We start from the raw sequence: 22,125 nt of genomic DNA on the forward strand, positions 1-22,125 counted from the left end.
TGTCCGTCATCACTCTTATGGTATGAGAAGAGGTAGGAAATATCAGCAGGCACTGCAGACCACTCATAGCTCTAGGAGGTTGATGTGTAAGGTGGATTTGGTAGATGACCATCTGCCCAGCACTGTGTGTTCGTGTAGATGTGCTCCCCAAATGATTAGGGAGGCATTGGTGGTTAGGATCATAATTGGTGATGGTTGTAGGAAAGGAACTCCGACACAAACATTGTTGGGCTGTGTCCACCAAAGTAGTAAGTCCTTGACTCATCGGCATGGATAAGATTTTGTGGAGGCTGTGTTTGTGGGGGAGATATACTGTGCGAAGCCATGCCTGAAGACATAGCTTGTGCAGTCTTATATGCCTCACTACAAAAGTGGCTGCTGCCACGTTGCCTAGAAGTTGGAGGCACATTCTTGCAGAGATCTCAGGGCAGACCCATACGTTGGATATCAGATCTAGTATGGCTGAGAATCTGTGAGGTGGTAGGAAGGTTCTGGCTTGTATGATGCCCAATTGTCTGCCAATGAATTCTTGTACTGGTGTTAAAGAGGACTTTTCTAGGTTCATGAGGGGGCCTAGCTTCATAAACAGGTCCATTGTTATGTGGATGGCTCGGAGAGCATCGGTTTCAGATGGGGCCTTGAGGAGACAGTTGTCCAAGTATGGAAAGATGATGACACCTTGTTTCCTTAGGTAGACAGTGACTATTGCCAAGACCTTGGAGAATACCCAAGGGGCTATGAATAGACCAAAGGCAACACCTTCTACTGGTAGTGGTCATCGCCCATGACAAATTGAGAAATTGTCTGTGGGCAGGGTGTATTGCGATATGGAAGTATGTGTTTTGGAAGCTGAGGGCCAAGAACCAGACCCCCTGTTCCAGTGTTGGGATAATAGAGAGAGGCTAACAATCTTGAAATATTGCAGTTTGACAAACTTGTTTAGATTGCAAAGGTCCAGGATGAGTCACCAGCTTTCTTCTCGATGAGGAAACAATGGGAGTAGAAAACCTATCCCCCGTGTTGGAAAGGGACTGGTTCTATGGCTCCCAGGTGCAGAAGATTATTTATTTCTCTCCATAGAATGAATTCATGAGAAGGGTCCCTGAAGAAAGATGGAGAGAGGGTCTGGCAGAGCAGGATAGATAGGAAGGGGATGAAATATCCTTCCTTGATTACCTCTAGAACCCACGTGTCCAAGGTAATTAGTCTCTATGATGGGAGAAACTGAGCTAGTCGGTCACCAAACTGTTGGGACGTCAAAGAGGGAGAGGCTTCTCGGTGCCTTGACCACACCTTCAACATTGTTGCTTCGGTGCGGGTGCATGAGAGGTAGCCCCTGAGGAGTGGGTGTACTTTAGAGAGAGGCCTTTGTTTACGGCACTGAAGTCATAATGCCATTGAGGAGTATATTGCTGTGGTTGGGAGCGAGAGGGGAAATAGTACTTTCCCAGCCGTCTCTTTGGCACAGGCCTGTAGGTGCCAAGCGATCGGAGTGTAGCTCAGGAGTCTTAAAGGGAGTGCAGGGAATCATCCATGTGCTCCAAGAACAGTTTTTGTCCCTCAAAAGGTAAGTCTTCCGCAGGTGGTTTAGACCTCTTTAGGAATACCCGTGGATGGAGCCATGATGCACACCTTATGACCACAGGAGTTGCAATGGATCGGGCCATGATGACTCTAGTAGTAGGAATCCTTCAGTCTTGAGAGACCATGGGTATGCACCCCTGAGAGATAAAGAATTTACTCAGTTGATTTTATGGCAGCCGCAAACATGGCTGAAGAGACCCACTTGAGAGAGACAGTCTCTGCCGCATCTGTCACATTTAAAGGTGATGTTTCGAGCCTTTAGGCTCTGCCTTCTGCGAGCTCTTTTCTCCTCTGCTAAGCTGGACGGCTTCCTCTCATAACTCCGAAGACCTCTGTTAAGCTCTTGTTTCCAAAGGCTGCGGTCTTGAATCTGATCTTCCCATTTGTCCACATCCATGTCCACTTCTTTGAAGTCTCACTTGCACGCACCCTTGAAATGCAATTTTGGGCGTCCTTTGGATCTTTTTCCAGATGCCAATTTGCTGTAGAGGATGTCTTTTGGAATGCACCCATCATTCATTTGGCACACATGCCCAAGCCAGTGACGGTATCTCTGTTTGAGGAGTGTTTGCATGATGACTATTGCTGGCCCGTTTGAGCACCTCAGTGTTGGTGATTCTGTCCCTCCAGGAGATTCCAAAGATTAGACAAAAGCTATGCATATGAAAGCTGTTGAGCCTCTTTTCCTGATGAGAGTATAAGTCCATATTTCGCTCCCATACAAAAATGTGCTGATAACACATGTACAATATTCACAGATCTTTGTGCGTTCTGTTAGTTTGTTGTTTTGCCATACCCTCTTGTTCAGTCTAGACATTGCTGTGGCAGCTTTTCCAATGCGGATGTTGAGTTCTGTTTCAAGTGAAAGGTTGACTGTGATAGTGGACCCCAGGTATGTAAACTCATTCACCACTTCAAGTTCATAGTTGTTGATCTTGATGGAGGATGCTTCCTCAACTCCTTGGCACATTATGTTAGTCTTTTTTAGGTTTATAGTAAGCCCAAAGACTTGGCAGGCTTTGGAAAAACTGTCCATTAGGCTTTGAAGATGAGCTTCTGTGTGGGTTGTCACTGCTGCATCATCAGCAAAGAGGAGGTGTTGGATAAGGGCCTCCCGAGTCTTGGTTTTAGATCTGAGTCTCGTAAGATTGAACAGCTTTCCATGAGATCTTGTGTGCAAGCAAATTCCCTCAGTTGATGAACCAAAAGCTTGTTTCAGTAGCAGGGAAAAGAAGATCCCAAACAGCTGCGGCAAATACACAACCTCGCTTAACTCCACTACAAATCTGGAAAGCCCCAGACACTGAGCCGTCATGTTGGACGGTGCCATGCATGTTTTCATGGAAGGACTGAATCATGCTTAAGAGCTTGGGGGACATCCAATCTTTTCTAGAAGTGTGAATAGTCCACTTCTACTGACAAAGTCAAAGGCTTTGTGAGATCGATGAAGGCTATATAGAGGGGCTTTTTTTGTTCTCCGCATTTCTCTTGTAGCTGTCTCAGCAAGAAGATCATGTCAATAGTAAAGCTTTCAGCTCTGAAGCCGCATTATGATTCAGGATAGATTCTGCCTGCAATGGTCTCAAGTCTGTTCAGGACAACTCAGGCAAAGGCTTTTCGCACAATACTAAGAAGAGAAATGCTAAGATAGTTGTTACAGTCACTCCTGTCACCCTTGTTTTCATAGAGAGTGTGATGTTGGTGTCTCATTTCTTTTGGTACTTGGCCTTCTTTCCAGCACAGGCAGAGCAACTCGTGATGATGTTGCAGTAGAATAGGTTTTCTGCATTTTATGACCTCGGACAGTATGCAATCTTTTCCAGGGGCCTTTCCATTGGGGAGGCTATCTATGGCAAGGCTAAGCTCCTTGACAGTTGGTTCATCGTCGAGTTGTTTCATAATAGACAGGCACGTCTTTAGGAAAACCCGCCTCATGCATGTCTCATGACCACAGCAGTTGCAATGGACAGGGCAGTAGTGTCTGCAGAGTGTAATGAGGCTTGTAAGGCTGTAAAGGCTAGAAGGTGTCCTTCCAATATTAGGGACAGGAATTGCTCTTTCTTGGCCTCCAGGAGGTCATGACAGAGTTCCTTCAATTTGAAGTAGTTTAAGCAGTTATACTTAGCCATCAGAGCCTCGTAGTTCAAGATTCAAAACTGGAGCATAGCTGATGGATATGCCTTGTGTCCAAATAAGACTAGACGTTTCCAAACTCTGTCTGGATGGCTAGCACAGGATTGGTAATGGTGGCCTCTCTCTTGCACCGTATTGACCACCAGAGAATTTGGGGTAGGGTGCGAGAATAGAAATTCAGCATCTTTCGCTAGAATGCAGTACTTTTTGTTGGTGCATTTGCAAGTCATAGGGATGGATGCCGGGGTCTGCCAGAGAACTTTTGCGGGGTTGAGAAGAGCTTCACTGATTGGTAGAGAGATCTTGGAAGAAGAAGAAGAAGTGTGGAGAATATCAAGCAGTTTAATGCTGCTGATCCTTGCCTTCCTCCAAAGGAATCTGCAGGGAATCTGCAATCCTGCAGAACAAGTCTTGAAAATGTCCGAAATTTTTGGCAGATGTAGGGAGTGGAGGTATGATAGCCTCATCAGGTGAAGAGGAAAAGAAATGTAATGTAGGAGGAGCTTCCTCCTCCTGTTCTTCCTCCTCATCGCTGGGGAAGGGATGTGTCCTCCGTGGGGGAGAAAGGGAGGAGTGTTGTGAGCCTGGAGAGTGGGGGGAGGTCATGCCAAAGAAGAAGTGACTCAGGAGTGTCTGATATCAGAAGAAGAAAAGGAGTACTTGTGGCACCTTAGAGACTAACCAATTTATTTGAGCATGAGCTTTCGTGAGCTACAGCTCACTTCATCAGATGTATACCGTGGAAACTGCAGCAGACTTTATATACACACAGAGAATATGAAACAATACCTCCTCCCACCCCACTGTCCTGCTGCTAATAGCTTATCTAAAGTGATCAACAGGTGGGCCATTTCCAGCACAAATCCAGGTTTTCTCACCCTCCACCCCCCCACACAAATTCACTCTCCAGCTGGTGCTAGCCCATCCAAAGTGACAACTCTTTACATAATCAAGTCGGGCTATTTCCTGCATAGATCAAGGTTTTCTCACATCCCCCCCACCCCCATACACACACAAACTCACTCTCCTGCTGGTAATAGCTCATCTAAACTGACCACTCTCCAAGTTTAAATCCAAGTTAAACCAGAACATCTGGGGGGGGGGGGTAGGAAAAAACAAGAGGAAACAGGCTACCTTGCATAATGACTTAGCCACTCCCAGTCTCTATTTAAGCCTAAATTAATAGCATCCAATTTGCAAATGAATTCCAATTGAGCAGTTTCTCGCTGGAGACTGGACCAGGCTGAGGTTGGTGGTGGGATGGAAATTGTTGAAATCATGGTGGAATTCCTGGTGGAAATGATTTCAACAATTTCCATCCCACCACCAACCTCAGCCTGGTCCAGTCCACACAAGAGATCCACTTCCTGGACACTACAGTGCTAATAAACAATGGCCACATAAACACCACCCTATACCGGAAACCTACTGACCGCTATTCCTACCTGCATGCCTCCAGCTTTCACCCTGACCACACCACACGATCCATCGTCTACAGCCAAGCTCTGCGATACAACCGCATTTGCTCCAACCCCTCAGACAGAGACAAACACCTACAAGATCTCTGTCAAGCTTTCTTACAACTACAATACCCACCTGCAGAAGTAAAGAAACAGATTGATAGAGCCAGAAGAGTTCCCAGAAGTTACCTACTACAGGACAGGCCTAACAAAGAAAATAACAGAACGCCACTAGCGGTCACCTTCAGCCCCCAACTAAAACCCCTCCAACGCATTATTAAGGATCTACAACCTATCCTAAAGGATGACCCAACACTCTCACAAGTCTTGGGAAACAGGCCAGTCCTTGCCTACAGACAGCCCCGCAACCTGAAGCAAATACTCACCAGCAACCACATACCACACAACAGAACCACTAACCCAGGAACTTATCCTTGCAACAAAGCCCGTTGCCAATTGTGCCCACATATCTATTCAGGGGACACCATCACAGGGCCTAATAACATCAGCCACACTATCAGAGGCTCGTTCACCTGCACATCCACCAATGTGATATATGCCATCATGTGCCAGCAATGCCCCTCTGCCATGTACATTGGTCAAACTGGACAGTCTCTACGTAAAAGAATAAATGGACACAAATCAGATGTCAAGAATTCTAACATTCATAAACCAGTCGGAGAACACTTCAATCTCTCTGGTCACGCAATCACAGACATGAAGGTCGCTATCTTAAAACAAAAAAACTTCAAATCCAGACTCCAGCGAGAAACTGCTGAATTAGAATTCATTTGCAAATTGGATACTATTAATTTAGGCTTAAATAGAGACTGGGAGTGGCTAAGTCATTATGCAAGGTAGCCTGTTTCCTCTTGTTTTTTCCTACCCCCCCCCCCAGATGTTCTGGTTTAACTTGGATTTAAACTTGGAGAGTGGTCAGTTTAGATGAACTATTACCAGCAGGAGAGTGAGTTTGTGTGTGTATGGGGGTGGGGGGGATGTGAGAAAACCTGGATCTATGCAGGAAATAGCCCGACTTGATTATGTAAAGAGTTGTCACTTTGGATGGGCTAGCACCAGCAGGAGAGTGAATTTGTGTGGGGGGGTGGAGGGTGAGAAAACCTGGATTTGTGCTGGAAATGGCCCACCTGTTGATCACTTTAGATAAGCTATTACCAGCAGGACAGTGGGGTGGGAGGAGGTATTGTTTTATATTCTCTGTGTGTATATAAAGTCTGCTGCAGTTTCCACGGTATACATCTGATGAAGTGAGCTGTAGCTCACGAAAGCTCATGCTCAAATAAATTGGTTAGTCTCTAAGGTGCCACAAGTACTCCTTTTCTTTTTGCGAATACAGACTAACACGGCTGTTCCTCTGAAACCTGATATCAGAAGGTCTTTTGAGTATCTAAAGTCTACTGGAGGGGGGGAAAGGACCATTGGTTCCAATGTATGACTCGGTGCCAAAGGAGTGGTGTATTCCCCTAAGGTGTCAGTAGAGGGAGCCAGAGATTTGACTGGCAGCAAGGGCTTGCTCGGTGCCGAAAAGAATGCTGGTGCCATAGCTCCTGCAATCAGCCTGTCTCGATCTCCAGATGTGATTGACTGTGCCGAGGGCTGCCTGGTTAGGCTGCCTGGTTACTGTTTCTATATTCTGATACCAGAGGTACTTGGGTGGGCCCTAGAGCTGTGTCCCCTGTCAGATGCTGTTGAGGCAACTGACCTTGCAGGTGATGGTGTTCTGGTGGGCTGTGCCTCAAAATGTGAGGTGAGAGCCTGTTTCTTCTCACCCGAGCAAGAAAGGGACAACTTTCTCTTCGTCTTCTGATCCTCATTCCTCAACCTGGCAGAACGTGAGGGCCTCATAGGAAGAGAGTCCGGGCCCAGGTCTGATGCAGGCCCCAGTGATTTCCCCATGATGAGAAGTTTTAAGCAAATGCCCCAGTCATTTCTGGCCCTGACCATGGCAGTGAACATTTTTGTGAAACATGTCCCTCTCCAAGACAGCAAATACAATGCAAGTGGCCATCCATTACTGGGAAGGTGGCCCCACAAAAGATGTGCCTCTTAAGCCCGGGGGACTGAGGCAGAAGGGTGAAGGAAAAAAAGCTTCCCAGTCGTGAAGGGCCAGGGGGAAATGAAACCTAAGCTATGAAATAACTGTAAAGGTAAAGAAAAACAAAAAACTGGGGGTTGTTGTTTTTTTAGAGTAGAAGAAAAAGAAAGAAGAAAATACTAACTACATGACATCTAACGTGGAAAGCACTAACTACTGAGGAAACAGGAGAAGTAGACTCTGCTGTGGATTCCATCCACAAGGCAGTAGAGAAGGAACTGGAGGCGGTCAGACTGCACAGCACCATATATACATCCCACTCACAGCATGGGAGGGGGGAGGTGTGCATTTGCGGTCCGATGGGCACTGCTGAGGAAGATCTCCAATCCCAGGTGCAGGGGCTGCCATTCCTACAGTGGAATACCCATAGGGATATCACTCGAAGAAGAACCAACTCTCTCTCTCTGCTTCCCACCTTTTAATTATTTTCTTGAACTTTCACCATGCCAATTCAGGTTCCTATAAGTATCAAAAGGTTAAAATGTAACTAATTTTCTAATTAAGGATGGTTGCCAAAAGGGCTGAGTCACACAAAAAGTTTCAAATCATACAGGAACCAGGTTTTATTAGAATGCTTCCTCGGGGCCCACAAGAAAGGTGAAAGAAAAGTCACCACAGAGAATAGATCAGTTTTGAACACTGAAAAGAAGTAGAGTATCTGATCATTGGACTCTGAATGTAAGTACAATAGGTCAAAGTGAACATAATATTTCCTCTTGGAATCACTTCCAAATTTATACCCAATGATGGCAAAAATGCACACGGTGGCAGTCAAGAAATACACTACTCTAGTTATAACTGACTTGAAAGATTTGGGAAATTTCTAAAACATGCACTCAAGAAATATGAATTGAAAGCAAATGGCACCCACTGGCCTTTTCTACTACTCTCTCTCAAATGAAAGAACAGGAAATATTCCCATCTAGTTCTCCCATCTCCATAGATAGGAAGGGAGTGCGTCTAATGAACAGGTCAGTGAATTGGGAATCAAGATTTATGAGTTCTATTCCCAGATCATCTCTGGCTCCTTGTGTGGTGGGCACAAATCTCAGCCTCCCTGTACCTCAGTTTTTCCATCTGGGCAATAAACTATCTCATCCTGGTAAAAATAGGTAAGAGAGGATTTCATTAAAACCCTATATAAGCATTTTTTTAATGCTTCAGCTGATCCTTCACACCAACAACACAGGTTTTCCTGAAAATGTTAGCTGTAACCAAATCTGAGATATTGTCATTTATGTAAGAGAAGACTTAAGACAAATGCCTAAATACCTAGCCATATATGATCACACATTAAAGTTACTACAAAAGGAAACTGAATTCTGAATGACAGGTTTCAGAGTAGCAGCCGTGTTAGTCTGTATCCGCAAAAAGAAAAGGAGTACTTGTGGCACCTTAGAGACTAACAAATTTATTGAGCATAAAGTTTTTTTTAAGTTGTCCTCACTCTCATCCCTTGAAGCTGAGATCTGGCATCATAATTAAGCTCCTACACACTCAGCTGGGATCAGTAACTATCAGTACATTGTTAGATCACCGGTACACCTGAGATAGCTGCTAGGTCACAGGCAAGGTTAAGACCAGCTTTCCTTAAAGGGCCAGTCAAGCCTGTGACACACCACCACAGAAATGCCTTACACATTAATCACCAGACCATCACCACCAACATTCTAGCTTTTTGCTATCTGTTTTTATAGTAGGTTATCACTAAACCATGGTGACCTGGGAAGGAGGTTTGAAATCAGCGTGCTGATGGTTGTGTTCTGAACAATCTAACTGTCTCATGATTTGGACATTTCGGTTATATTCAAAGATGAGACTGACTAGGAGGATTTTTTCCCTTTATAATTAAGATAGATTTTCCTAAATAAAGGGTTATAGTCAAACAATTCTCAAATACTACAACTATCATGACATTGGTAAAGTCTCCTAAGTAGTTCTCTATCTAAATGGAAGTCTTTAAATTATTTTTGGAGAGTACCAAAACTAGCATCCAATATAGCAACCTTTTCAAAATGTAAAGGAGGGGAAAAAAGGCTTAGCTTCCTCCCTTTCATACGATTACTGAGGAAAAAAAGAAAAAAGGAATTGTAATTTTCATTATGTATTTATGGGTTTTGTTTTGTTTTTTTACAGTGCCATGAAATTATAAAGTGCTATATAAATGCTATTATACACACTATAATTTTGCAATCTCTCTCTCAAAAGTTACTATATCTAGATCACACTGTGAACCTGCCAGCTGCTACATTTCATTTTTAAATTCCAGGAAATGCAAAGAGCATCTTAAACCAGTAAAATCTTATTAAATTGAAAATGGTCCTAATTATTTTCAAATTTGGAAGATTTTAGCCAACAGCAGGTTTTTTTTAAAACTACAGAAAATAACGGAATGTAATGGAAATGTTCGCTAACCTACAGTGGGCACTACAGGGTGCTGCTTAACAATGGTGTAACTGGATCAGAGTATTTCATTCTTTTCCCAACATGTATTTATAGTTCTTAATGAAGTGAAAATGTACTAATAATAACCAGATGTTCTGTTACGTACACCAATTCCTAACAAGCTGCTGAAAGATGCCTCTATAATTTAACGTTTTTGGAACTCCATCTTACAACAAAATGTTAGTAACAGTTGCTACACAAAGCATATTGGATGACATATTTAAGCAGTACTATACAATGGCCAGTGTAGTAATACTTGTTAATGCACACCTTTGGGTGCGCATAGTAACAAGAAGACCAAAGGAAGACCAGTATCTGCAACACACCTGAGGCATCCATAAATCAAACAGCGTTGAACAATAACTTGTCTCTTACTGGGATAACACAATGCTGATTTTTAAAGAGCAATAATGTTCTTTAGGCCATATTCATGTTTTAAAATTAAAAGTTTTAAATGTTAAAAGCTTTTCCACTTAGCATTTTGTGAATGACACTGGCTGCCTGTTATTCAGCAAGGGTAATTCAAGGTCTCATTAGTAAGCTTTAAATAATATTGGCTGCTGTCATATGATCCATATGCCACCTGCTCCAACCCAGCTGATGGCAACTTCCATGATGAGGCACCGGGCAGCAAGCAGTCCTCAGGTAGACACTAATTTCAAGAAAATGGGGCTTCCTCCATCCATGGCTACAACACTGAAATGTTCTCCCATCATATATCCCAGAATACGTCTCTGGATCCTTTCCAGACAAGGCTCAAGACATTTTGTTTCTTCATTTACATTTTGTGGGAGGTGTTTGTATACTTGAGAGTAGGAGGTTGTTCTAGATTTCTGTTTTGTCTTTTGCTGGAGCACATATGTTATTAATACTAGGCTAGGCTGAAAAAAAGCTTTTCTAAATTATTTAGAAATCAAAATTAACTTTAACTGGCCCACTCCTACCATGGTGTCAGTATCTTTAAGTTAGGCATTATGGCTCTTAACTTTCTAGAAAGTTGTTTTATACAGAAAGCTAACTTTAATAGAAGCGGTGGTGTCCGGTCAATTAGGAAACAAAAGAACTAATTCATATCAATATTTGCATACAAATTTCTTAACAAAAAATGGTCATATATAACACCCTAGAAAAAGGATCTGCATAGACAAATTACCCCAGAGGAATGGGATTTTATGTGGCAAAGAAGACCAGCAACCTCAATCTGTAGCATGATCACAGAAAATGTTTTTAAGATACTGTTTCAATGGTACTTCATACTAGTCAGGTTAAAATGTATATATATAGATTTAAGGGGGATAAACGCTGGAGAAACTGTTGTGAAGGAGGAGATTCCATGTATGTATGGTGGACGTCCAGTTATTAGAGAGAGTATTGGAATGCAATTCATAACCAAATATTACAAACTGTTGGCTATCTATTCCAAATGATCTTTTTCTAATCCTCTTGGGGCTTCCTGGTACAAATGGTCACACAAAAAGAAACAGAGAATTCATCTCTTATCTGCTAGCAGCTGCTAGACTACTGGAAAAAGTCCAGTCATAGAGGAATGGTTAATAAAACTATAGTAAGTTATGGAAAAATTAAAATACCAATTATGTATCCACCAAAATAGAGGACAAATAGATATTTGTTACCTAATGTAATATTTGTTACTCAATGCTCAGTACATTTGCCTGCACCAAAACCCAGCACAACTCTCCAATGTTTTTGAATATTTACATTTGATAGATATGGTTGGTTTGATAAATGTGTAATCAGAAGTTTCACTCAATTTACTAAAATCACCAGAAACATCACATTCTTGTAGCTTAAAGAGGCTCACTCTATAAGTAGATAACACCTTAAGTAGAGAGCTCTGATGATTACATTATTGTATAACATTTCTCTAAACAAAAGCTCACGGTTCTAATGATTATCTTTTTGTCTCTGACCGATACATGGCAATGATTTGTAAACCTGTAAAAACTTTCTAAACAAATAAATAGATCCAAAAAATTGGGAGGCTATGCTGTCCATTGCAATTTTCAGACTCCTCTCCTACATGCCCCCAGAGTGTCTGTTCAGTTATCTACATCCGATTCAAACTGAAGCTCTCTGGGATACCTGAGATTGAAGCTCTGTGAAGAAGTCTTCCCCAGTTTATCTTACAATCATAATTTCACCATGGTCTGTAATTCAAGTATTCTCTCCGCTCTGTAATGGAGTTTGAACAGCTCCATTCACAACAGGCTGGTTCTCTACTGAATAATGTGTTCTCCAAGAGATAATTTGCAATAACACACTGAAATGCAGTCACAGAGAAAACAGTTACTTTCCAGTAACTGCGTGGAATGTACTGCCTCTGTAGGAGTCAAATGTCTTGCCAGGAGAGCCATAGAACCATTTAAGTAGTAAAGCAGCTGGGGGACATGAAAATGTTACTCCCGTTCTGCATTCTGGACACAAGGAGGCTACTATATAACTATCCGTCAGCTTCTCCAAGACAGGTCATTAAAACCTTTTACTAAGGGGAGGAACGCAGTATAAGTAAGGATCTAAAGAAGGGATATATTCAGAGAGCAGTTACTGGTAAGTAACCTTTTCTTCATGAAATTGCCTATTCAGAACCCCCGAGTAGGGCAACAGCTAGCAGTGACAGTCCTCTGGAGGTATACTGATGACTACTAATGGATGCTCTACTGAGCAGAGCTTCCAATCTGAACTCCCCATTGGAACACTGATGGTCTATAGAAGTGAGACTTCAAATCCAAGAGCAGGTTTACAGACCACAACTACAGAGACACTAATAATACAAGTTGCAGAAGCTGCCCACCTTGTAGTGGAATGGGCCCCAAGTCCTCTGCTATTGGAAAGCCAGGCAAGTCACATTAAGTCTGAACATGTAACTTAGTCGATTTAGACAACCTCTGCACTGAAACGGCTTGACCTTCCAAAATTCACATACAAATTTGTGGATTTTCTAGACTTATTTCTGTCAAGGCAATAATTAAACACCTTTTATGCCCAAAATAAGGAAAAAATTGATTTGGTAAATCTGACTTGCAGGTAGAGAAAAATTTAACTGCCAAAGAACTTGATGAGCTGGATAAAAATCTGAAGTTACCATAATCCAAAAAAAACAAAAAAAAAACAAACAAACAAAAACCAAACACCTTTCAACGCTACCACATCTTTCTGAAAAACAGCACAACAGAGTTTGCATCCAGCCCTCTCTGGATGATGTTATAGCTACTAGGAAGACAACCTTCAGCAACAGTTGAATTTGAAAAGACTAAACTAAGAGCAAATCCTCAATGAGGATTTTTTTTTATTGTGTACTAGAGGGAGCAGTTTTCCATGTAGTCCCCTCCACCAAATGACCCGCGAAAGAACTTGTTGGCTGGAGCAGTTTTACATTGTTAAAAGTAAGCAAAATGAACGTTTTCTTAAGTATCCATATTTGTACTTAAGATGTGTCAAAACTGTCAGCATCTTAACATACTACCTTAGGAATATTTTGGCTAAAAAAAAAAAATCTAGCTCAGCATTTCAAATAGTAGGTCCTGACCACAAGGGGGTCACAAGGCTATTGTAGGGCGGCATTGCCACCCTTACATCTACACTGCCTTCAGAGCTGGGCGGCCGGAGAGCAGCAGCTGCTGGCTGGGTGCCCAGCTCTAAAGGCAGCGCCACCACCACTAGGAGTGGCAAAGTAAGGGTGGCATGGTATGGGGGCAGGGGGTTGCCACCACCTGAAATATTTTTAAGGTGTGGGGGGTCTCAGCAAAAAAAGTTTGAGAACCTGTGATCTATATAAATATTTTGCATGTGTATTACTCACAGAGTCAAGAGTACAAACATAAAGAATGTAAGTTTATATTCCAATTAGACACCTGCAGTTGGCTCATGTCAGCTGACTCGAGCTCATGGGACTTAGGCTAAGGGGCTGTTTAACTGCAGTGTAGACATTTGAGCTCAGCCTGGAGCCGTGACTCCAGTCTCCTGTGAGGTGGGAGGGTCCCAGAGCTCAAACATCTACACCTCTATTAAACAGCACTGCGAGCCAAGTCAGCTGACTTGGCCCAGTCACTGATTTTTAATTGCAGTGAAGATATAGCTAAAGAGAAACTAAACTATAATGTTTCCCACAATGTTGCCAACTTTCTAATCACACAAAACCAAACAACCTTCCGGCTGCCCCACCCCTTCCCCAAGGTCCTGCCCCTGACCCACCCCTTCTCCGAGGCCCTCCTCCCACTCACTCCATCGCTCGCGCTCCCCCACCTTCACTATCTCATTTTCACCAGCTTGGAGCAGGGAGTTGGGGTACGGGAGGGGGTGCAGGCTCCAGGGTGGGGCCAGAAATGAGGGGTTCAGGGTGCAGGAGGGGGCTCTGGGCTTGGGGTGCAGGAGGAGGTGAGGGCTCCAGCTGGGGGTGTGGGCTCTGGGGTTTGGCCAAAGGGTTCGGAGTGTGGAAGGGGGTCTGGGCTGAGGAGGGGGTTGGGGTGTGGGAGGCAGTATGGGCTCTAGGCTGGGGGTGCAGGCTCTGGGGTGGGGCCATAAATGAGGGGTGCAGGGTGCAGGAGGGGGCTCTGGGCTGGGGCAGGGGGTTGGGGTGCAGCAGAGGAATGAGGCTCCAGCTGGGGTTGTGGGCTCTGGGGCGGGGCTGGGGATGAGAGGTCTGGGGTTCAGGAGGGGGTTAGGGGGTAAGGCCAAGGAATTCAGAGTGTGGGAGCTCCAGGCTGAGGCAGGGGGTTGGGGTGTGGAAGGGAGTACAAGCTCTAGGCTGGGGGAGTGGGCTCTGGGGTGGGGCCAGAAATGAGTGGTTCAGGGTGCAGGAGGGGACTCTGGGCTGGGACAGGGGTGCAGGAGGGGGTGCGGATGCCGGAAGGGAGTTTGGGTGTGGGAGGGGGCTTAGCGCTGGGGTGTAGGAGGGGGTGAGGGGTGCAGGCTCCAGGCAGCGCTTACCTCAGGCAGCTCCCAGGAAGTAGCCAGCATGTCTCTCTGGATCCTAGGCAGAGGCGTGGCCAGGTGTCTCTGTGCACTGCCCCCGCAGCTCCCACTGGCCGCAGTTCCCAGCCAATGGGAGCTGCAGAGCGATTGCGGTTTCCCTTGTAGCCACCCCTATGCCTAGGAGCCAGAGGGACATGCCAGCTGCTTTCCGGGAGCCGCGTGGAGCTGGGTAGGGAATCTGCCAGCCCCACACCAACCGGACCTTTAACGGCCCAGTCAGCAATGCTGACCAGAGCTGCCAGGGTCCCTTTTCGACCAGGTATTCCAGTTGAAACCAGACACCTGGCAACCCTATTCCCACAGAGCTAAGTGTTTTTTTTAAAGTATGTAAAGACTCCATCAACCCACTACATGTTTCTTCCTATATTGCTGCTGGTGTGATTGTGGCTTTCAACAACTACTACTGTACCGAACAGGTATATTCACAGAAAAGGTGGAGACGCTGACACTAGGGTCCAACTGTTGAAAAGGGTTAAGTCAACTTTGGCTGTAGAATATGTTTACAACTAGAATGACAGAATATATGACATTGGGCTCCACACAGTATATGATAGTGGACTGCCTTCCAACAAAAAGATACAGGACTTATGAATGCCTCCATGTGTCTCAGCCCTTTCACCTCTTAGTATTTCCTCTAATTTGTTCTGAACAAAAAGTGTAACAGTTTCAGGAAGCATTGACAATGCCTCTTTGCTCTGCAGACTGACACTCTAAATCATACCATTAATTCATGAAACAGTGACAGCCCAAAACACTGGTGTAACGCTGACAGAATTCTATTTAATGAGCACAATATTTCAAAAACAGTTGTATCTTTATCAAACAGATAAACAAATAAGCAAACAGATTTGTCAGCTTTCCAATCAGAAGCACAATTAGCAATGTAAACACTGAGGGCTGGTCTCCACTATGGGGAGATCGACGCTGCAGCAGGGATCGATTTAGCAGACCTAGTGAATACCCGCTAAATCGATGGTAGAGCGCTCTCTGGTCGAGCCCAGTACTCCAGCTCTCAGAGAAGAGTAAGGGAAGTCAACAGGCGAGCGCCTCACATCAACTCTGCATAGTGAAGACAGCGGGGTAAGTCGACTCCAGCTATGTTATTCACGTAGCTGGAGTAGTGTAACTTAGGTCGACCCAGTAGTAGAGACAAGCCCCGAGTCTGCAACAATGAAGTGAAATGCATACAGCAACAGATAATCTGAGAAAAGTTAGAAACATGGATTCCACTGAAGTTCTTTCAGAATTGACTACATTTCAGTTTGGGCAATACGTATTTTAGGCACAAGCTACCAGGTGATCACACACATGAAAAGTTAATGTTGACCAAAGCTGCCTTGTTAAAATTTATACTGGAGAAATGAAGTTTAAAATTAAGAGAGACTGGTGTGGGGAACACATTATTTCAAATAAAAGAAAGCAAGTACCATTCCATAAAAATGAGGTTAGAAGATAAAGAACCTATTATTTGTATTATCCTAGTGCCTAGAAGTCCCAGTCCTGGACTAGTACCCCATTGTGCTAGGCACTGTACAAACACAGAACAAAAAGACAGCCCCTAGTGAAGAATGTTTCCAGGCACATCTCCCAGATGAACAGGTAATCAATGTACATTTTTTACATGGTAGAAACTGTGAAAATGCAGTATCACATAAACATGGTACCAAATCTGTTGGATTTCTGGAGATCTGTAGAAACAGTCTGCCCAATAATTTCTTTTTTATTCAGATTTCAATTCAACTGTAGTTTGGAAATAGAGCTTATCACCATTACCTTTTAGATTAAAAAGAGCAACATAATTTTTAATTTAAAAACCCAGAACCCTGCATAAGTGCAGGAGGCAAGAAGCCGTTCTCTCACACATTGTTGTGTCCCTGTGCTGCAGGCAGGCACAATTACAATTCTGTCACGCAGGAGTTTCAGGTTAGCACCTATAGTAACAGCAGTCTTCACCTGAAGGGGAATGATGCTGAGTCTCACCCCTGTCCGCACCATAACAGTGAGTGCCGCTGTTCCCAAGCACATAGCACCTTTTCAGAATGTAGTAGCTGTGCTTTCTGTGTACTCCCAGAGGTACTGTGCAGGGTCAGAAATGAAACTACAAAGTAAAATGGGACAGGGCAGAACAGATGGACTGAGGAGGGCTGCATGCCCGCAGTTTATCTAGGGCAGTAAAATACTTAGATCAGATCCAGAGGACAATATATCACTATTTATATGAGACATGATGATCTTGCAATTGGCTAATGCTCAAATAAAATCATTCTTTTTTGCACAGTAAACTTGGAAATTATGAGGAACACATTCCCTCCACAGAGTACAAATCCCAAGTTTCAAACAGAAATCCCTGTCAAAAGCACTTACAGAAGGGGAATTTCAACAATGAGCTGAATGAGGCAACACAGCAACTCTTCTATAAGGTCTTCACATTCCACTCCTGAAACAGAATAAAAGGACACTCTTTGTCTCTGGAATTTCAAACATATGAAAAGAAACTACAGATTCAACTCATACTGAAACTTTTTAAAGTTAGGTATCAAATTACTAGCATGGGAGCAACCAGGCAAATAAAATGATATAAGGTTAATGTGAGAGGGAGTATGCCAATATCACTGTTAAGCTCAAAGCACTTGGTGCCTTGTCTACACACTAACCATGCTGGTGCAGTCAAAGATGTACAACTCCCAGTCTCCCCTAGTCTGGCCACAGTTATGTTTGAATAAAGGTGCCTTATACCAATATGGTTATTTCTGTAGGGAAGGTTAATAAGCTATTGTGGTATAAGGAACCTTTATATTTACACTGATAATTGCATCTACACCAGGAGCTGTACTGGTACAAGTATTTCAGTAGAAAGATCACATCCCTAACTGATATCAATGGTACAAAACCTGTGGGCAAACTAGGCCTCAGTGGCAACTAGTTGTTATTTATGTGTATTACTGTAGTTCGCATGAGTTTCAGTCATGGACCAGGATGTCATTATGCTAGGCCCTGAACAAACCAAGAATTAAGACTGTCCCTGAGCCAAAGAACACTAAAAGCCTGAGCTAATTAAAAATTATGTCCAGTCAACCTGACTCCTGAGTGCTGAAACATCCACCTCTTACTAACGGTTTGATTTCACTCAGTTTGGGTGATTAAGATGAGTGGTCAGTTTCACTTTTTCTTGTGAACCATCAATTACTAGTCATTTCTCCCCTTTGAATCTCAATGGCCCTTCAGGGCATGTTAAAAGATCCATCACCTCCTATGGGCTTTTGGTGTTGAGGATTCTGATGAAGGTTGGTGTTTGCGGATATTAATTCAGGTTTGATTTAATCTCTGGTTAATATATTTTCTAGTTTAAAGGTAAGGAGTATCTGCTTGGTGAACCTTTTTAGGCAACTGTATTTTAATTTTATGGCAAAGGTGCATTGGCCTTACAATATCTGTTTTCTGGGAATTATAAATCAAGACTATTTTGCTTTCATGTTTTTTTGCACTAGCGCAATACAATGTTAGGACTGCACACAACGGAGGGAATTCTGGTTTATAAGCCTTTTGACTTAAGTTTTGTAAATGCTTCTTTATCAATATTGGGGGAGGGGTGGCAAATTTGACCTCACAGTGACCCCATAAGGCAAGCCAGTACTGCCATGGCAAGTTTGTACAGTCGTTTACCGTAACAAACCAAACACTTGGACCCTGGCAGCAAACCAACAAATACTGTGTCTCTTTGATGGGGCATCCACCGTACACTAACCCTGGAGGGGTTAATTGAGGCAACAGAGGCCAATTAGCCAGAGGCTGCATCTGGAGCAGAGCTAGGATGCAAATGAGGCTTAACTAGGAATGAAGCTCACCTGGGGAGAAACAGTCACACTCCCTGATTCAAGGGGAGAGAGTAGGAGCCTGTAATAGGCAGAGTAGGAAACAGTCCAGTGAAGGAGCAGCAAGGGCGGGCAGAACAGAGACCCAAGCTTCTGTGTGGAGGGTTCCGGTACTGGAACCCGGTGTAGAGGATGGGCCCAGGTTCCTCTACACTGGGGGAGTGGCATGCTAGGGGCAGCCGATCTGGGGACTGCCAGGGACAGTTTGGAAGAAGACTTTGATAATACCCCGGAAGGGAGGGCAACTTCAATGTGACTTGGCTAGAAGGCTAAGCCACAAAGAGGAAAGTGCTGCACCTTTGGGAGCATGAGAGACACCATGGAGCAAGTGAGTGGGACAACAAGCTGAATAAGGAAGGAGCGTCGGACCATGCGGCAAGCTAATCCCCATATGGGCCACTAGGAGGCACCAGAGCAGCAAAAGAGTACCCGTTACAGTCTCCCACAAGCCTACTATGCAATAAACCATGAAGTATCCTTACGCAGTCAGCAGAACCACAAGAAGGGAAAGCTGGCTATCATGGCGCTTTGCCACAATATGGAGAGTGGGCGTAGGAGTGCCAAACAGTAGATGCATAATGTAGATCCTTAAGATTCATAGTCTCCAGTTAAAATGTAAGGTGATAGACCCAGTTATACATAGAGAACAAGGAGGGGCAAAGGACTTTCAAGGATTCCAGTTACATAATTGTATATATTTATTTTTATTTGATTAAATGCTCTGGATGCATGTAAAAAAAGATTACATATAAATAAAAATGAACAGAGTAAGATCACATCATGGTCCAAAACTAAAACCCCCTAAACTGAAGGTTCTCCCATCCCTCTAAGGCTTTGTCTACACTATGCACCTTTTAGCGACACGCTGTGCCGCAACAGCCATGCCGCTAAAAGGCATGCAATGTAGCCATTGTTTGTCGGCAGGAGAGAGCTTCAATGGAGCTATGACAATTTATACTAGCTGAAAGAAAAGGAGTACTTGTGGCACCTTAGAGACTAACCAATTTATGTGAGCATGAGCTTTCGTGAGCTACAGCTCACTTCATCAGATGTGATGAAGTGAAGCTACATCTGATGAAGTGAGCTGTAGCTCACGAAAGCTCATGCTCACATAAATTGGTTAGTCTCTAAGGTGCCACAAGTACTCCTTTTCTTTTTGCGAATACAGACTAACACGGCTGTTCCTCTGAAACCTGTCATTATACTAGCTGAGGATCTCCAGTCTAAGGAGGCACTTTTAATCCAGTTTCCCTCTAGATGAGGCAGCTGGGGAAGAGCCAACACAATTTAGCTGGTTTAATCACTGACCACATTTCTGAAGAAGTTTATTTGTTTAGCTGATTTAACAATAGAGATGCAGAACAGGCCCTGTCAAGGTTCCTCCCCCCACTCTGAACTCTAGGGTACAGATGTGGGGACCTGCATGAAAACCTCCTAAGCTTACTTTTACCAGCTTAGGTTAAAACTTCCCCAAGGTACAAATTAATTTTATCCTTTGTCCTTGCCGCCACCACCACTCTCGCCACCACCACTCTCTCTCACCACTGCCACCACCAAACTCTAACTGGGTTTACTGGGAAACGTAGTTTGGACAGGTCTTTCCCCCCAAAATCCTCCCAACCCTTGCACCCCACTTCCTGGGAAAGGTTTGGTAAAAATCCTCACCAATTTCCCTAGGTGACCACAGACCCAAACCCTTGGATCTGAGAACAATGAAAAAGCATTCAGTTTCTTACAAGAAGACTTTTAATAGAAATAGAAGTAAATAGGAGTAAAGGAATCACCCCTGTAAAATCAGGATGGTAGGTACCTTAAAGGGTAATTAGATTCAAAACACAGAGAATCCCTCTAGGCAAAACCTTAAGTTACAAAAAAGACACACAGACAGAAATAGTCATTCTATTCAGCACAATTCTTTTCTCAGCCATTTAAAGAAATCATAATCTAACGCATACCTAGCTAGATTACTTACTAAAAGTTCTAAGATTCCATTCCTGTTCTATCCCCGGCAAAGCAGCATACCAACAGACACACAGACCCTTTGTTTCTCTCCCTCCTCCCAGCTTTTGAAAGTATCTTGTCTCCTCATTGGTCATTTTGGTCAGGTGCCAGCGAGGTTACCTTTAGCTTCTTAACCCTTTACAGGTGAGAGGATTTTTCCTCTGGCCAGGAGGGATTTTAAAGGGGTTTACCCTTCCCTTTACATTTATGACAGGCCCACAATGCCCAAAGGAACAGGTTAGTTCGCATCTTTTTAATAAATTCTAGACAGGAGAACAGAAGGGACACTTCTCTATGCATACTATTCATCATTCCAAATCATGGCCTTCCCTCCAAAAGGAATTCAGTCCACATTTTACATTAGGAGACTTAAGCAATTCAATCTCCAGTTTTATTATCACTTAACACTTTTTAAGGAAAACTGTATTTATTTAGTGCAAAGCTTAGCACATTTTAAGAACAAGGCCTCTGCCAGAGCCCATCAAGAATTATTCTCTTCCAAAGAAATCCAATAGGGTTTTATTTGCTAGAACAAGAGTTCTTCACTGTTTAACTCATAAATGCATCCAGGGCAAGATATAAAATACTCACCTCACACTTGGTGCTTCAAAAAATGTCTCTTAAAAGAATTCCAGGTATTTCTAATTAATAAGAGCACCAATGTTTTACATTCATACAACATAATTTAAAAAAAATTCTCTTATGGAGCAAAACTCAATTACAAACCCTTGGAGATTAAAATGTCACAGCTCTAAGCAAGTTTCAGATGTATTCTTGAGTCAGCAGGGTGTGTCTGTGTTTAATTTAACATTTCATATTAGAGAAAGATACTTTGGAACATAATTTACTCTCATTTTTCTATTTTTAATGCTTCACAGCAGGCAAATCTTGTCCTTCAGCCTATCAGATAAAGGGCAGCAGAGCATTAAAAAATTCCCAAACATTGGTGTACTTCATATGTTCAATTAAACATGTCTTACAGCAAGCTCAACTTAATCAAATTATGGTAGTGCTATATAGTAGTACTCGTGCTATTCTCTTTAACCTGAGTTTGCTCCTAATTTCAGGACTCAATTTAAAGCAGCACACTATAAGGACTACTCACAATAAAGCAAAATTATTTCTTTCCACAACTGGTTTATTAAAAACACATTAAAATTGTCACCTAGTGAACTGCACATTCTAAAGGAAATCAGTTTTTTATTACGGAAACATGGTTTCCTTTATATAGAATCCCCCACGAGTAACACAATGTAGCTCCTGTTAGCAACAAACCAGGATTAGTAAATGAGCATACTTAACCTTGGACTTAAAACCACAGCCAAAAATGAACCCTAGGTAATGTAATCTAAGATAAGTTTCAGTTTGGAATTACCTAACTTTTTGAATGTTGGAAATGCTAACAATGCAAAATTGATAAACTGACCAAAACTTACAAAGTATTCTAAAAATTCTTCCTAGCAATTGGAAATAAAAATAAAATCAAGGGCACGTCAGAAGAATCTTTCCATCATATAGTAAA

At 43.2% G+C, this 22,125-nt stretch overlaps 1 protein-coding gene across 5 annotated transcripts in view; it reads right to left on the reverse strand.

Annotated features, from left to right (window-relative positions):
- DYM (dymeclin) overlaps nt 1-22,125 on the reverse strand; it is a 385,584-nt gene that overhangs the window by 288,206 nt on the left and 75,253 nt on the right. For all 5 annotated transcript variants that reach the window (XM_048851023.2, XM_048851027.2, XM_048851022.2 and 2 more), the window contains one exon: nt 17,095-17,167. In XM_048851023.2, coding sequence (XP_048706980.1) covers nt 17,095-17,167 — 73 coding nt within the window. The remainder of the gene's footprint in view (nt 1-17,094; nt 17,168-22,125) is intronic.

This window comes from Caretta caretta, chromosome 5 (genome assembly GCF_965140235.1).
Source record: "Caretta caretta isolate rCarCar2 chromosome 5, rCarCar1.hap1, whole genome shotgun sequence".
Classification (NCBI taxonomy): domain Eukaryota; kingdom Metazoa; phylum Chordata; order Testudines; family Cheloniidae; genus Caretta; species Caretta caretta.